The sequence below is a fragment of the Tachysurus fulvidraco genome, chromosome 14 (assembly GCF_022655615.1).
Source record: "Tachysurus fulvidraco isolate hzauxx_2018 chromosome 14, HZAU_PFXX_2.0, whole genome shotgun sequence".
In the NCBI taxonomy this organism is placed as follows: domain Eukaryota; kingdom Metazoa; phylum Chordata; class Actinopteri; order Siluriformes; family Bagridae; genus Tachysurus; species Tachysurus fulvidraco.
In genome coordinates, this window is record NC_062531.1 from 20,570,394 (window position 1) to 20,587,694 (window position 17,301).

General features: G+C 39.0%; 2 protein-coding genes across 4 annotated transcripts in view; one reads left to right on the plus strand and one right to left on the minus strand.

The window, feature by feature from the left end:
- plch2a (phospholipase C, eta 2a) overlaps positions 1 to 2,944 on the minus strand; it is a 124,904-nt gene extending 121,960 nt beyond the window's left edge. For all 3 annotated transcript variants that reach the window (XM_027167196.2, XM_027167195.2, XM_027167199.2), the window contains exon 1: positions 2,300 to 2,944. The gene's annotated coding sequence lies outside the window, so the exon portion shown is untranslated. The remainder of the gene's footprint in view (positions 1 to 2,299) is intronic.
- A 1,841-nt stretch (positions 2,945 to 4,785) lies between these two features.
- pex10 (peroxisomal biogenesis factor 10) lies at positions 4,786 to 10,396 on the plus strand. Its single transcript, XM_027166719.2, has 6 exons — positions 4,786 to 5,150; positions 6,986 to 7,066; positions 7,146 to 7,552; positions 7,810 to 7,982; positions 9,388 to 9,517; positions 9,666 to 10,396. Exons 1-6 carry the CDS (start codon positions 5,039 to 5,041, stop codon positions 9,732 to 9,734), a joined length of 972 nt encoding a protein of 323 aa, XP_027022520.1. The 5' UTR covers positions 4,786 to 5,038; the 3' UTR covers positions 9,735 to 10,396.
- The last annotated feature ends 6,905 nt before the right edge of the window (positions 10,397 to 17,301 follow it).

Below are 17,301 nucleotides of genomic sequence, written 5' to 3' on the forward strand. Positions count from 1 at the left end.
CACACACGCTGTTTTATACAACCAGTATGTATCAATCATATGTATTATGGATCAAAAGTCTAGAGTACAACAATTTCAGTTCCATTACACAACATATCACAGATGATCGCTTTTCTGGCTGAGTCAAAACATAAACTCAGCCACTTCCATCCTGCCGAACAATGGGACACTGTTGTGACAGGACAAGTTTAGACCTGAGGGCCACACGAGGAGACATGTTAGCAAACACAACACCTGGATACTCTCAGAGGAAACAAAAACATCAACCCTAACCATCTAACCATCCCCCTACCCAGCAAAGTATGACAAATATGTCTGATGTTCAACTTCAAATTGTGAACTAAAACCAGGATATAAATTATATACTAATATTAAACAATTTAACCAAATCCCATTTGCACTTCCAGGCCTTACAGATCATGCTCATTTAAAACTCAAGCTTTCTGAAGAACTCATTATTGCTTCACTGAGCAGTAAAGAAAGTGAGGAGATGTTTGACACCACTAAAAAGAAACTTTTTTGAAAAACAACACAAATGGAAAGCAGATCTTGATGGTTGCACTACATTTCTTTGCAGAAAGTGTGAAATGGAGGTATCTTAATTCGCTGTGCATTGTGTTTCGATGTAAGGTGAGCTGGCACGAGGAAACACAATGATCCTCGTTTGAACCTTGCTCTCACCTGCCTCTGTACAAAATCTCCCTCTAAACCTGAAACAAAGCCTTTTGTGTCTTCTACTCATCTGCTGCTGACAGATATGCAAAAGTTTCCAACCCCTCATTCCCATGCAGCTATAGTAAATTATAGCAGCTGTTATTTTAGAAAAGGATAGTTAAATGGGTGCATTTTAGAAGATAGTGTATGCAGAAATATCTGAAAAAGAAGTATGCAGAAATATCATTTGAATAGAAACAAATTTCCTGTTTAACTGCTTACACTTTTAGCTTATCCTACTGTGTATTGTTCAGTGAATACACAGCTACAACAAATCTCTCCTTTTGAGTGAGGTTAGAAATGACAGAAAGGAAGATTTGTCTTGGCATACTCTGCCAACCACATAACACACTTAAAGAGGTGTGGAAGATTGTATGTGTGACAATTTTCTACCAATGTTTATAGTGTACAGTTAAACATTAGCAGCTATTCAACAATCGAAGCTGCCGTACTCGATTATGTAACAAAAATATCACTTCCGTTGTTTTACCACCATTAAGGTCATGTGGAAAACGCAAAGGAAACACGTGAAGCTGCACATTTTCTCTTTTAAGCATTCCTAATTTTCTCTCATGAGGCAACAAACCTACGTCGCTCACACATCGTTCAACATACGACTAATTCAGTTCAAAGCATGTCATACTTATCATCCGTATTGAGTCATATTGAGCCCATTCCCAGGTAATACCATGGGTGAGCTGTAATCAGAGATTATGATAAGAGATTACTTGATACTTAAGAACACTTAAAGGTGCAGGTTCACCTACATTTTTAGCAAATATCTCTTTCTTAAAGGCTTTCCATCGCACTAGAAGTTCACCAGCTGGCAACCTGGAGTTTTCTCTGTAACTCCGAGTCATTCGCTGGCACACAGAGAAGCCAACACAATAAGCCTTTTCATTACCTTTCAACCAACCGGTTCATGTTGCACCTCACAATGCAGGCTTCAAGACAAAAAAAAAAAAAAAAAAAAACACTGTCATTCATAGGCTAATTCAAAACCTGATTTTATTTTATTTTATTTTACTTTATTTTATTTTTTAGAAGCTCACAAGCTAGATTTCAAAGAAAGGTATCTAAAATTCTATTCTGTCTGTAGAGATTTAAGTAAACACTTTGTTTGCTGTACACTTTTAAAATGACATAATTGGAGGGATGTTTCATGTCTAAGTACATGAGTTAACGTCTAATTTATGGGTGCCAGAGTCGTAGTTTGGCCTGAAGCTCTGTTCCTGTCAGAAACGGGTGCCTGATTCAGTTTGGCCCAAAGAACTGTTCCTGGGAGAAACAATCACTGCCAGTTCATTACAGAATGGAAGAAACTTTAAAAGTAAACAAAAAACGAAAAGGAAAACTTCTGATCCATTGAGAGTTCGCTCACCTGAAAGCTCTCCTTGTTATTCTCTTTCTCTTTTCTCTGTGTGCTTACAGGTAAGGGATATAGAGTTTCAGAGCAGTAAAGCCCCTACAGTCAAAACCCAAACCATCAGAGATCCAGCTCCACAGATACGCCTGGACATTCATGTTATCACTTCACAATATCTTGATATAAAAAGAAAAATCATAGGATATCAGATCACTTTACCTTTTTGAGACACAAGAGGCAGTCTTCCTGGGGCAGGCACCGGTAAATCCCAGAGTGAATGTGTAATAGTGATAGTGAAACACACACTCCTCAGGCTATTCCACTCCTTTTGCACTGAATATGCTTTTTGATTTCCATGAATATAAAATGTACCATACTATGTTCCACGTTTCAGGTAAAGGAAGCTGAAGTCATCTGAAAGTTCTTTGTCCACAGTGGGTGTTCCCTTATGGGGTAACAACTGTGTCAACACCGGACAAGTAAAGGCAAAAGAGTCTTCACAAGAGAGGGGCGGGCAACGGGGTGGGGCGCAGAGAACAGGAGCACATGGGAAAGGTGCTAAAATCTTGTGTAGAAGATTACTCAAGACAAAAAAATGGCAGACGATCGATTCTACCGGCTTCGCTTCTCACCAGCTGCTAAGACGTCTTCTAGCTCCACTATTTCATACCTAGTTGTCATCCAGCATATGACGCTGTTCCCCGCAGCCTCTTTAGAGAACATAGAGTTTGCAGTACACATTCAAACAGGATTTCTCATGCAGTTTGTACCACCGTAAATGTAATAAAATTAAAAGACGTTTTAAAGGGAAATAGATCAAGGATTGAAGCGCTTTTAGTGTCTGTCGACAGGACAAAGTCCTGCCTGTACCTCCCTATGATATTACTGCAGTCATACAAAACATGGAACTGTGAACATGGAAGAATGAGTTTGCACTTTCCCTCTAATTAAAACCAGTTTGGGCTGTAAATCATATACAGAAGGATTGTGTGTTCACCAACAAAATGACACACTGTGTAAAAGTTTTTCCAATCTAATTAAAAAGTAACATCCGTCGTTTTTTCTTTTTCTTTTTTCTTTTTTTTTTCTTTGATAGACTTACTTTGGTCAAAAATGGCCAAACCAGTGTCACTCCCTTCGCTAACATGGCAGCTTGATATAGCTGTACTGAAGTTTTAAATTTAGTAAACCTGTAGATAAAGAAGCATGTAAAAAGAAAAAAAAGTAGTGCTTGTCTGCTACCAGGACTGTAAGCATCTAGTACAAAATTGAAACCAAAAATGTAAAAAGTAAAAAGAAAAAGAACAAAAAAAACATACCTCAGCAGGTATTTTGTAGTTCGTATCAATTGAAATCCAACTTCTGTTGTTTTCCTTAGTTAACCTGTTCACTATTTAACTTCTCACTGCAAGAGATCTCATGTATATTCTAGTTTAAAAAAAAACTCTGCCTCTCCTCAAGTGTAAACAGTGGCCATACTTTCTTGACATCCACTGTGAGCCAATAGACTCTGGTAAGTCTTTAATCAAACAAGACTTGCCTTAGCATAGTCGACATCTGTCGAGCACAGGAATTCTTCACCAAAACCAATGTGGAGAAGGATTTTAGTAGTGCTGATGGATCTGGGTGAATCCGAAGAGCAACAAAACTGAAAACTGGTTCTGCCACTTAGGCTAGGGATAGATGATAAAAAACATGATAGATAGCTCCAGGGTCTGTCTATGTAGACTCTCTACAAAGCTTTTTACTCAGTAATGTGTGAAAATTGCTACTTCCAGCCATGGAGTTTACAGTGATAGTTATAAAGAGAAACAATGCATTAAAGAGGAAGACATAGGGAAGCTTTCCCAAATAATCATATGAAACTACTCCAAAAACAAACACAGTGGTAATTAAGATAAGTAATACGTGATTATACAATATATTTGATTAAACTAGTGTTACACTTCTGCATTGTATGTTGAATGTTCAACTTTAATGCTCTCCCTTTAATGCATTATTGCTTATAGTAATGATTCATTCATTACTTATAAATTCATTACTGATTAATTATAGATTAATTAATTCAGACACTTCAAATATTCAAGGTGTAATAGAAAATAGATATTAAAGACATTACTAGTTAGTTAGTTAGTTAGTTAGTTAGTTGTTATTTTAGTTATTAGTTGTTTTAATAGTTACTTTAGAAACAATATGTATTGTCATTGATACTGTGAAGTATATTTGAGTATGATACATATATTTATATATTTTATATTTGGCATTTGTTTGTTCGGTGGCACTTTTTAGGTAATCGATACCGTGACCAGCTGCATTTTTATTTATTTTATTTCTTTATTTTTTTGTCTTATTAACTTCAAGACAGAAAATAAGAAAGGTTGGTAAGTGAATAGCTGTATATAGCTGTAATAGCATACATGATGAAAGGAGCTAGCAAGACCTCCCTTAATACATTTTAATTGTAATTTTCGTGTTCATGAGGTACGAGAGGCATAAACACATTGCTGTCGTGTTGGACTATTTGTTTAACACCTCTGCCGTGTTTAATTTTATACTTTCGTCATTTTCCTAAATAACAATTCAGCAATTAAACTTAAATCACTTCACCCTATTTCACGGATAGAAATCATAGATCTGGCAACCCTTGTGACTAACACACATATCATAAGAAGAGTCTAAGCAACCAATAGACATGCGTCCCTGAGTGCACGTGACTAACACGGAAGTGAAAGGTGTGCAACTCATGTGCACAATAACAAGCGTTAAGTGTTAGCGCCTTGTTTACTATTGTTTTTTGTTTTCTTTTTTTTTTTCAGGTTTGCTAAATGCAAGAAAGAAAGAAAGATAGATAGATCTCTCAATTTGTGTAGGTTTCCTAACAAGCTTGCTTACGGTTTTTTGGTGACAGGCTAAAGCAACATGCTAAAGGAGCTGCTTTAAACTTATTCAAACTCCATAATGTCGCTTGTTCCCGCTAATCAGCCGCAGCTGATCCGCTCCTCACAGAAGGACGAATATTATCAAACTAGTCTGAGAAATAACACCAACGACGCTTTCCAGACTCTTGCTGGTAGGTTCCACATGGTTCAGAACCAGGATTATTGGCCATGTTTGTTGACACACACAAGGAATTTGGTTCCAGCTGTTTGTGACTCTTAAAAGTACAGACATAAATAACACTATACTATACATTGAGCTTGGACAAGACAGACATAAATAACACTATACTATACATTGAGCTTGGACAAGACAAGACAGACATAAATAACACTATACTATACATTGAGCTTGGACAAGACAAGACAGACATAAATAACACTATACTATACATTGAGCTTGGACAAGACAAGACAGACATAAATAACACTATACTATACATTGAGCTTGGACAAGACAAGACAGACATAAATAACACTATACTATACATTGAGCTTGGACAAGACAAGACAGACATAAATAACACTATACTATACATTGAGCTTGGACAAGACAAGACAGACATAAATAACACTATACTATACATTGAGCTTGGACAAGACAAGACAGACATAAATAACACTATACTATACATTGAGCTTGGACAAGACAAGACAGACATAAATAACACTATACTATACATTGAGCTTGGACAAGACAAGACAGACATAAATAACACTATACTATACATTGAGCTTGGACAAGACAAGACAGACATAAATAACACCATACTAATACTATACATTGAGCTTGGACAAGACAAGACAGACATAAATAACACTATACTATACATTGAGCTTGGACAAGACAAGACAGACATAAATAACACTATACTATACATTGAGCTTGGACAAGACAAGACAGACATAAATAACACTATACTATACATTGAGCTTGGACAAGACAAGACAGACATAAATAACATTATACTATACATTTAGCTTGGACAAGACAAGACAGACATAAATAAAACTATACTATATAAGACAAGACAATACAGATGATGTGATACAGTATAGACGGTATGAGTATTAAATATGAATACAGTATATATGGCTGATCAGTTATGTACATAAAGTGTGAGAAGTGCATGGTAGTGCAAATAACAGTATTGGGCAATATTATGCTTTTTGTACAATATACTGCAGCAGTAGTGTGTAACATATACAGATGATGTGGTGACTGACAGTTCTGGTAATGCAGTACCTATAGATATAATAGTCATGTGACATACGGCGACCCATACCCAGAATTCATTCTCTGCATTTAACCCATCCAAAGTGCACACACACACCCAGAGCAGTGGGCAGCCATTTATGCTGCAGCGCCCGGGGAGCAGTTGGGAGGTTCGGTGTCTCGCTCAAGGGCACCTCAGTCGTGGCCGGACCGAGACTCGGACCCACAACCTTAGGATTACGAGTCAGACTCTCTAACCATTAGGCCACGACTTGCCCGATATGAAGCAGGGAATATAATCATGGTGAGTTGTTAATCAGGGTGATGAGGAGCCTGGGGAAAGAAACTGTTCCTGTGTCTGGCAGTTTTGGTAAACAAAGCTCTGTAGCGCCTGCCAGAAGGGAGGAGCTGAAAGATGTTGTGTCCAGGGTGCGAAGGGGCAGAAGTGATTTTTCCTGCCCGGTTTCTGGTTTTTGTGTCGTACAAGTCCTGGGGAGTGAGCAGGGGAGCACCAATAATTTTTTATGCTGTTTTAAGCATGCGTTGCAGTCTGTTTCTGTCCTCTTTTGTTGTTGCACCAAACCAGATGGTGTTGGATGTGCACAGGACAGTTTCAATGACTGCAGTGTAGAACAGCATCATGTCTAAACTAGTCACCAGCAGTTGAATCAGTGTATCAGAGCAGAGAAAACACCAAAATTCTTCAGGAACAGGGTTGGGAACCTGTATTCTGTGTGAATCTTTTCCATGCAGGATCAAGACGATGGCTGCAGTGGAGGAAAGAACTAGAAGTCCTATCAGATCTTGCCTATTATTCACTAACAACTATGTCAGGTACAATTATTATCATTAAGTCACTGTATCATAATCCTTACTGTGAATCTTAGAGTAACATGAAGTATGTCAACAACAGGATATCAGACATTAGGTGAAGAGTACGTCAACATTATCCAGGTCGATCCAACCAAACGCAGGATTCCTTCACGGACACGCAGGCTGGCTCTCGTTCTGCTCCACACCTTTGTACCGTACATCCTGGACAAACTTCTGGTCTGTATCGAACATGAGCTGGAGGTGGAGGATTGGGATTCCCAGAATGCACAGCGAGACACGGTATTAACCTGGAGCCCAATGTCATATATAAAGGCATGGATTCAGAGGGCAGTGAGAGTGCTGAATAGTCAGCAGAGGAAATCTTTAAAGCCTGTGGTCATGGCAGTGCAGCAGGGGATCACCATTTTGCACCGGGTGCATGTGGCTCTGTTCTACATCAATGGTGCATTTTATCACCTGGCCAAAAGGACATCAGGCGTTGGCTATGTGAGTGAGGCTTCTAATCTGTTTGCATAACATAAAGAAGCTGACTAATTTCTCCGCAGCACTGAGAAGCTCACAACGTTTGTCAGTTCACGTTTTTATTTCTCCCAATTATTTTATACACCATGCACTATTACCATAAAATGCACAGTACATCTAGAGACACTCAGTAAATCAAGTAGTTATTGTGCAACTCATTCAGCAGAACAACTCTTGGGTAAGGGTTTTAATTAACGTTACAGATTTTACCTCGTTTTCAGCTCAGAGTGCAGAGAATGGCCTTGGATGATAAAGGCATCCGGACCAGCTACCGGCTTTTAGGGTGTGTGTCACTGTTGCAGCTGGCCATCACACTTGTTCTGCAGTTTAACAGCCTGAGACAGAGGCAACGTGCCAGACACGAGTGGACACGGCACAGAAATCTGCCCTCGAGGTGGGACCTCTGCTACATGGAACCTTAACATTTTATTTATATATCATTAATGACTGATACCAGATACTGACTCGGTGTTCGTGTGTTCCTCTGTAGATTATACATTAAGTCACTTTTAAATCTTTTTCACTGGCTACACTGTTTTTATGTGACCCACACAATGATGTACTAGTACAATAATCACCCATGTGGTGCTGTGAAGCGGCTCCACGTGATGCAGCATTGATTATTTTCCTGTAACAGTACACACAGAAGTGTTCTTTCTCAGCAAACAGCAAATTGCCAATGATTACAAATCTAGACACCAGGGTTTCCCGCAGCACTTAGCAGTTCGGGCGGCCCGCCTAAGCTGGGAAACCCTACCGCCTTAACTAGGTCGTCCAAAAAAAATTAAAATAAATTCCACTGCACAAAAGGCCGTCAAGTGCATCTCGGAGAATAGTGCGGACGCGCTTCACACCACGAGCGGGCCACACGGCCAAAATGAGAGAAAGATGTGGTCCGTCACTGTCTGAAGGATAACTAGCCAGTTGATAATACGCTTGTTCGTGAGAACTGTAAGTGGACTTATGTTTTGGGTTTATTTAAGCCTGTTATTGTATTAGTCTATAGTTCTTGCAAATTTAAAGTAAGTTAGCCGGTGATTTTGTTGTTTGAGTTCTTCACCTGCTAGCAAGGTTGCACGTGCCTGTTTTTAATAATTGTTAAATGTAGTACAGAGTCTGTGGTCTATCTCACAAAGAATCCGCGCCCCCCGGGACCCCACCCACCAGCCCAACTCTACCGCCTTAACTAGCAAATTTTCTGCGGGAAACCCCTGACACTATACATTTTAACCTTTAATTGTATAGTAGATCATCACCGTCATGTTACCGGTGGGGGGAAAAAACGTCCAGACAACCAGAGACTCCATCCTTAAATGCTAAAAGTCTTTAACCTTTCATATATTTATAAGAATCATCACACGCTCATGTTCCTCACAGAAATTGTCCCAGTTTATGAAGCTTCCACAAAGCAAGTCCCTGTACACGCTGCAGAAGCTACAGAAAACAGCAGGAGATTTGAAAGAGCTCATTAATAGAAACCTTACACGCTGTCCTACTATAGAGTATTAATCTCCACCTCCTGACCAATCGGAATCAAGCATTCAACAGCACTGTGGTATAAAACAAATGCCTCACGTAATTAGTTTGCATATTTAGTTTTTTTCCATTAGAGAACGCTGTAATAAATTAATAAATAAAACTCGTAACACCGGCGGAAGACGCTAATTATAAATCGCACTCATTACTCGTCCCACTGTGTTAACTGCATTTTTTTCTCTTCACATGGATTTCTTTATCTCATGGATGTTTTTTTGTTTTTTTATTTATTTTTTATTTCTTCCCCTTATTCATCACTTTAGTCCACAGGAGGCTTCGTCCTCTCGATCTTCTCGCTGTATTTTGTGCTTGGAGGAGAGGAGACACTCCACAACAACCCCCTGTGGCCATCTGTTCTGCTGGGAGTGTATCACAGAGTGGTGCAACACAAAGGTAACGTTCATCGCTATGAACCTTACTAATGCATAGTCCGGTTTGATTTGCGCAAAAGCAAAAGCCTAACATTTTATCATTGTGGATAGAGGAAACATTTGCGTTTGAATATAAAATAAATGCTCGTTTCTGTCATCTGTGACCACAGACGGAGTGTCCGCTGTGCCGAGAGAAATTTCAGCCTCATCGCCTGGTTTTTCTGAGAAGATACAGATAGATGACAGAATATTTCAACACAACATGAACTTCGTACCAGTGCTGCTTTAAAAAAAACAAAAACAAAAAACCTTCATAGCTGAAGCGGATTCCTGTGTGTCCAGTCTTCGTGATTGGTTCGTTTTAATTAGTTAGCTACACGTAAATAAAATAACTAGCTATAGATGTATAAATGTAAACAAAGAATAAGGACAAAATAATTTATTGCTCTTTTTTTTTTCATTTTGAAACAGCTTAGTCAGTCTGTTTTCTTTTTCTGTTGTAGTTAATTATACTGTTTTATCGTGTTCATTTAAATGGATAATTGGTTGTCTTCATTTGAATTATAATTGCTTTGCTTTTTAAAGTAACTCCCTACCTTACTTATCCTTCCTGTAATAGCACATTTGCCCAAGTGTGATGTAGAATATAGTGGGAAGGGACTAAAAGACAGCATTTAAAAATGTAGTCCATTTATTTTGTGGCTATCAAGTAAATCAGTAATTGAGCGTATTAAGCTGGATAGACCTCTTAACTCTGTTTTTCAGGCGGATGACGTCCGTGAACAAACTGGATGCAATTTGTTTTATTGAACATAAAGCCACTAGTGTTTCCCAGAGGTGATTTTTCAGGTTTAATGAGTCTAATGATTACTGTAATGTAAAATAAATGTTCTGAAGCACACAGCGTTTGAGCCCGTAAGTGTCTTCTACAGGTCTAATTTTAATATCGTCACCTCTTCTAGATCATTAAACTTTGTAAATGAGACATTTCCTCAATAGAACGTTTGCCTTGTCACGGCACCTTCGGGCAGTGAAAGAGGGATCGTTTAGAGTGATATTTAGAGTAGATGACCGGCGGTCTGTATATGGTGTTGGAAGAAGTTAGAGAAAGACACTCAGACCTTTTAGATGGAATACGCAAAGACATATTTTAATACAGGAACTCACTTGAGGGAATCGTCTTCACTTCACTTCACTGAGCACCATTTTCGGTCCCAGAGGATGCATTAGGTTTTAAACACCTTGAGAGATTTATAGACAGGTTATTCTCACCATATGGCCTCAGATTCTAGCGTTGCTTATTATTATCTACAATCTATTACTGAGGATAGACCAGTCTTCTATTTTTATGCAGAGAGGTTGTCCAAGGTTAACAGATTGCTTCTAAAAGAAAAGCAGAAGTAGAAACCACACTGGACAGTTTGCTAGAAGCAATCTGGTTGATTTGTTTGATGATTTTTTTGGCTATCATGTCTCTGGAGACTTAGAACAATCCAAAACTACTATTTGTCTCTGCTCCAATTCGAATTGGACTGAAAGTCATTTGGTTACGTCACCAATGGAAACATGGAGTCCACATGAGTGGACCATTCCTCTTGGCGATCATTACAGAAGATGTGATGGAATCTTCGCGATTTGTTGTTTGGTGCTCTCGACTTGTTCGTTAGCTTGGGGATCGTAGACTTGCATACTTGAGATATGTCTCTAGGGCTTTTTACACCTGGTCACTTCATGTGTTTTCTCTGATCCGATAGCTATCTGATTTGTTAAATCTGTTCCATTTACATCCAGCCATTATTTTACCTCATTTCCGGGGTAATTGAAATGGAACACGCTTTGGTGTAGGCGGTTTTCAGAATGCAATCAAAAAGAAGACGAAAAAACTTGTTACGACGGTTATGCTACAAAAAACAGCATTTACTGTTTGCTGCATTTTCGCTGGCTGCAGCAGTGCATTTTAAGTCCCAACGAGTCACCTGACTGAAAGATCACTTGCGAGTGACATACTTCCGTTTGGGAGGAGTATAGCGCTGACGTACTGTATGTGGCTTGAACAACCACGTTCATTTACACCTGTCCAGTTTCATCTGAAGTGCGTCCCAGACCACCTCCTGAAGTGGTTTGAACGATCAGATTTATATCCGTCTCGAAAACGGAGGGCGTTTAGACCTGGTCTTTTTACGATCGGATAGCTGTCCGATCACAGAAAACGCATGAAGTGACCAGGTGTAAAAAGCCCCTTAGAATGTACTGTAGGTTTAGAAGGATGTGGGTTGTGGGACTTTGAAAAGCACTCTTTCACCACTAAGATGGACTTGAAATGAGAGCAAATATGTGATGTCGTCTCCAGCAATACAGTGTCATGGGCATTGTGGGGCCAGTAAGGGCAGGACCAGTAAGGACAGTTTTCAGTTTGTATGCTGTGTGAAACCTTGACTTGAATAGAACAGATCTAGTATAGTCTTCCACTATTAATTTGTGATGGGATGTTCTTAGTGACCATCATAATATTAGTTATGGGATATGTTTGGGCCGGGGTACCCTGACATTGGTACGAGATGGATCACAATTCTTATTTAGATGCAGTCAGATACCCCCTGTTTTGCGATAGGTCTTCTGGGATAAGAAGGTATCTGAAAATGTAGTGTACGTTTGGAAGGAAGTGGAACGAGCCGTATGGACTTTAAAAAGCAGTCTATCACCGCCAGGATGGCCTTGAAATGTGATTATTATATCCAGCAATATGTCTTCTTGTATCTTGTTGTCTTCCAACTATTTATTGTGGGGAAAAGTTCTTAGTGATCACAAAAAATTAGTTATTTTTCTTAGACTTTATACCCTGACATTGGTACAAGATGGCTCTCGTCCCCTTTACAGATGCATCCATCTTTAAATTCATTCATTCATCCTCGGGTCATGGGGAGCTTGTGCCCATCTCAGGCTTCATCGGGCATCAAGGCAGGATACACCATGGAGTGCCAACCCATCGCAGGGCACACACACACTCTCATTCACACACACACTACGGACAATTTTCCAGAAATGCCAATCAACCTATCACCCATGTCTTTGGACCGGGGGAGGAAACCGGAGTACCCGGAGGAAACCCCAGAGGCACGGGGAGAACATGCAAACTCCACACACAAGGCGGAGGTGGGAATCGAACCCCCAACCCTGAAGGTGTGAGGCAAACGTGCTAACCACTAAGCCACCGTGCCCCCATCCATCTTTACAATGAAGGCTATATTAGGAAAAAAATGGAAAATCTTACTTTAGGGTGGTGAATGTATAATCTGCTTAGTTGTGCAAGAATAGTTTCTTGAGTCCTTCCAGAATGAGAAGGTGTTACCAGGATGTCGAGGCTTCTAATGAATCAGTGGAAGAAATCTGCAAATTTTCTAGGTCCTTGATAGTTTTGCCCATGACAACGCCCTTTGACTTATGATGATGTCCAGGAAGATTACTTGAGGCATCCTGATGAGTAAGGTCAAAAGTGGAAAGTTAAAAGTCATATGTAGCCAGTCACTAATTTCCTCAGCACGTCTCTGAGTGCATCATTAACGGAGGCTTGAATGACAGAGGGGGCATTAAGTAGTCTATATGGCAGCACCAAATATTCACAGTACTCTGAATAACAAGCTTGATGAAGATGGTGGGTGTTTTAATCTGAGAGAGGTGAGGGCACCAGGGGCTGTAATTATCTACCCTGTTATTTGGTTCACACCATGGTAATCCATGCACTGATGATGACTGATTAATGTACAACACACTGTTGCAGTCAGCAAACCTACTCAGTAATCACCTCTCTCCTTAGCTTTTGACAGTATGCAGCGAGAATTGCAGGCTTGTCTTCTTAAAGCAGCTGACATGAAACTCTGGGCACTTTTATTTAAGGGAAATGAGATGTACACCTTCTTCTGGTGCATCGCAACACCGAACCGTGAACCAGTTTTTCATCCGAATGGCAGTCGTCCTCCCAGATGTTTCCCTGTCAAGCAGTGAGGAGTGGATTTACTTTGTCTTTATCAAACTTGATCTAGGAAAGAGGCTTGAAGGAAACGTTGGCATGTGGATATATCATCATGATGGTATCAGCCTTCATCACGTGTAGTAGCTTGCTTGAGAGGCTTCCTATTGTCACGTGGATGTCAGAGGGAGCTGTGGAGGGAGGAATATACATTCTCTCCCTGTCAATCATAGAGACAATAGCAATCGCAGGCATCTCTGAGCTCTGCGTGGATAGGGGAGATACGGGAGAGATGGCTCGTCAGAGGGAAAGACGAGGATAGGTTTTACTAGGAAGATCTTGGTTGGATTTCTTCTTTCCTGAAGCAGACAGACTTCCTATATTACACTTCTTAAATTTAATTTACTGGATGATTGACACCGTTAATAAACATGAGCCAAAATGATTTCTTTCAAAATATATAGTCACTCTTTATCTTCGTTTTTTTTTTTTTTTTTTTTTCAGTCCCCAACAATTCAGTTATCTGATATAATCTGAGATAAAGGTTTTATTTTCTAACCCACGATCACCGTGCATAGTATATTACCGGTAGTGAGGAGTATAAAAATTTTAGAAACAGAGGTGTTCAGAATTTTCTCACTCACAAAGCTTCATGGGTTGAAGTGTTCTATTCTTCTCATCTCACTGAGAATGCTATGAGCAAGCTAAGCAATAGTACAAAACACTATCAGGAAAAAAATGTGTTGAGGAAATAATGCAATGGATAAAAAGCATCTGAATAGAAAAAAATTTAAAAATAAAAGAACAAATCTGCACACACAGGTCTGAGCTCTGTCCAGGTTGCATTAGTGCACGCTGTACTCGGCTCTCTCAGTGCAGCTCGGCTTCATCACAGCAGAATGTTTGGTCTCCAGCGAGCTGTTCCGCATCATTGTGCTCCGGAAGATCCTGCGGTGAGGAGATAGACTGCGCTAATACTCATGGAGTCTTCACACCGGCTGAGCATAAAGTGGCTCAAGGTGGCATCTTACAGGCGAAAGCATTATCATAATGTGATCTTGCTGCCTTTGAGATTGCATGCTACTGTCGAATGACAGAAATCACATAGAAATGTATAGCTCGCATACAGACGGAATTTCTGTAGGTGGTACATTCATTTGTTTATCCATCTCGCTTAGACATCTATCATCATCTGTTAATGTACATGTATATGCAGCTGTTTGTTAGTGTGCACTTTGCATTAGATAAGGTCAAGAGTGTAATGACTCCTGAATCAATAGTTCTAATGATTACTGACTCAGGACTACTTACTGGTGCAGATTGGGACGGGAAAATGATGTATGAAAGAATGAAAAAATCGGTGCTTCTTTCATCGGGAACAGAAAATCCCAAGAAATAAAAGCATTACATGAAATGACACAAAAGCAAATGGTTTCATGTGACAGTCTTTTGCTCTTCGTTTGACTTGAATCTGTCAGAACTTACAGTGGGGCTCGAAAGTTTGGACACCTCAGGTAAAAATTTGTATTAATGTGCACTGTCAGATCTCAGCTTTCCAAAGGGGGCGGTGCATGCTATAAACTCCGCAGGGACGCCATTTTTTTTGTTTTCTGTTGTTTTGAAAGTGTAAATGATGGAAATAAAATCTAATTTTTTTGACATATTATAAGAATGTCTAATCTGTAATTTGATGCCTTTTTTGGAGATTTTTTCCATTTTTTTCTTGGCTTCTTTATGCACATTAATACAAATTTTTACCTGGGGTGCCCAAACTTTCGAGCCCCACTGTATATCTCTGTTTTGTTATGTTTACTAAGTTATTTTTAACTATATAATGAATATCATAAAGAAAATAGTCAGAACAGACAGACGAGCCTGCCTTTGTTGCTATAACCATGCTATCGATGCTAATGCTATCGTTTAACGAATGAAATGCTACTATACATACCAAAACAAATGCAACTTCAATTCTACAGACATATCAGAAAAAAGGCTGATGATCGATGGGCTTTGGAGGAACACTTTTATGTAATGTTTTACGTTATCATGCGGACTTTGACCTACTAAATATCTTGTTGATATACATTATTTTGTCCTGAGGGAAATATTTGCAGTGTAAAAAATTTTTTCGACGTAATAAATACAGCAAGTTTCTATATAGTTTCTATATATATATATATATCTGCCAGGCTTTTGCAGTGTGTGTATTCAGAGGTCATTTCCCTTCAGCAAACATACAGGTCCATGAGGATATGCTGTATATTCTGACCTGCCAGGTCAATTTTTGATCGTATTTGAGAAAATATGAATTTTCTAAGGTTTTTTCCCCCTCAGGCAATTCAGTCTCCTTCCCCCTACATCTGTTCATCCATCATTAAGATACATGTTTGTCTGCTTTTCAAAAAAAAAAAAAAAAAGATGTATTATTGTGTTTTTTAATGATTAATACTAAAAGAACAGACATGAACTATTTCCAGCTCTTGGGTTTGTTTTGTCTGTTGTGTGTCCTTAGCTTTCACATAATTACAGACACTTTGAATAAAACTCTGTTTAAATTACCTTGTTATTCTGCATCGCTGTGCTGAGTACAGATGTTCTACTGAAGTTCAGTGAAATACTAGAGATTTTTAATTGTGTAGAAAAAAAAAAAATATATATATATAATAATAATAAAAAGGCCTGAGTTAAATATAGTGACTCATTGGATTAAGCATTTAATATAAAATTAAGGCAGAATAGTAAAGCTATTAATTTCCATTGTTTTTTCCATTCGCCTTTATAGAACCAATGAACCTTTAGAAATGAATAAACGAATTTTACTTCGTCTGTGGATATAAATATAAGATCAGTTCATTTGGTGTGTAAAGAAACAGGATGCAAGTGTGTAACCATGTCTGCAACAAAGAATAATCCATTTTCCGAATCGCACGACTAGAAAACACTTGCAGTAATACAAAACAACGCTTGGGCTTAAAGACACCAAATACAAGACGAAAACTACACAACAAAAACATAAGTCATTAGCGAACAGGTTACATAGACAAATGAATAAAGGACTAACACAGAATGACAGCATAGATGTGAATGCAGGTCTAGAAGAGGAGTGTTTTTATTAACTAATTTTATAAAGACACCAAGAGTATGGAGAGTACGTAAGAGTATCTCATCCACCCAGAGAGCAAGAACAATTACTCAAAAATAAATTAGGTGGATTTTGCCCCACGTTAAACCCAATAGAGGGCCCTGATCCACCACAATGCACCTCATAGTGAATATGAATGCAAGACTTTACCTTTGCAAACCATTCACTTTGCTCAAAGACTAAATGAAGACAGAGAGTTTATTCAGGCAATTGAATACTTAGTCAACTGTAAGTGACAGTCCATCATGTACCATTCAGTATATCGACTATTCAGTGTATTCTTTTTTTCTTATATGTTTTAGCTTTAACAGAGAGAGAACCCCAGGAGAGGAACGGCTTCTACCCATTTGTATTCTGTCCAGTACGAATGGTGCATCCAAAAGTGTTTCTCTTTCCCCTCAACTCAATTGACTGCCAGTGGTCTGTAACAGCACCTGACAGCGTAGCCCTTCTGCCAGCCACCACGCTCGAGGGCATCAGCACACCGGAGCTGACAGAAAGCCAGTGAAGTGAGAGGAGAGGAAATGATTGATGACTTTTTAGCTGTGAAATGACATTCATGACATATGGACGTAGGCTACGGACACAATACTTAGGAATTAGAGCATACAACATGATTTTACAACGAATTACATCATTAGCGCATGTAGTACTTATGTCACTCTTATTCACTTAGTAATAAGTGTTTTTATTCTTA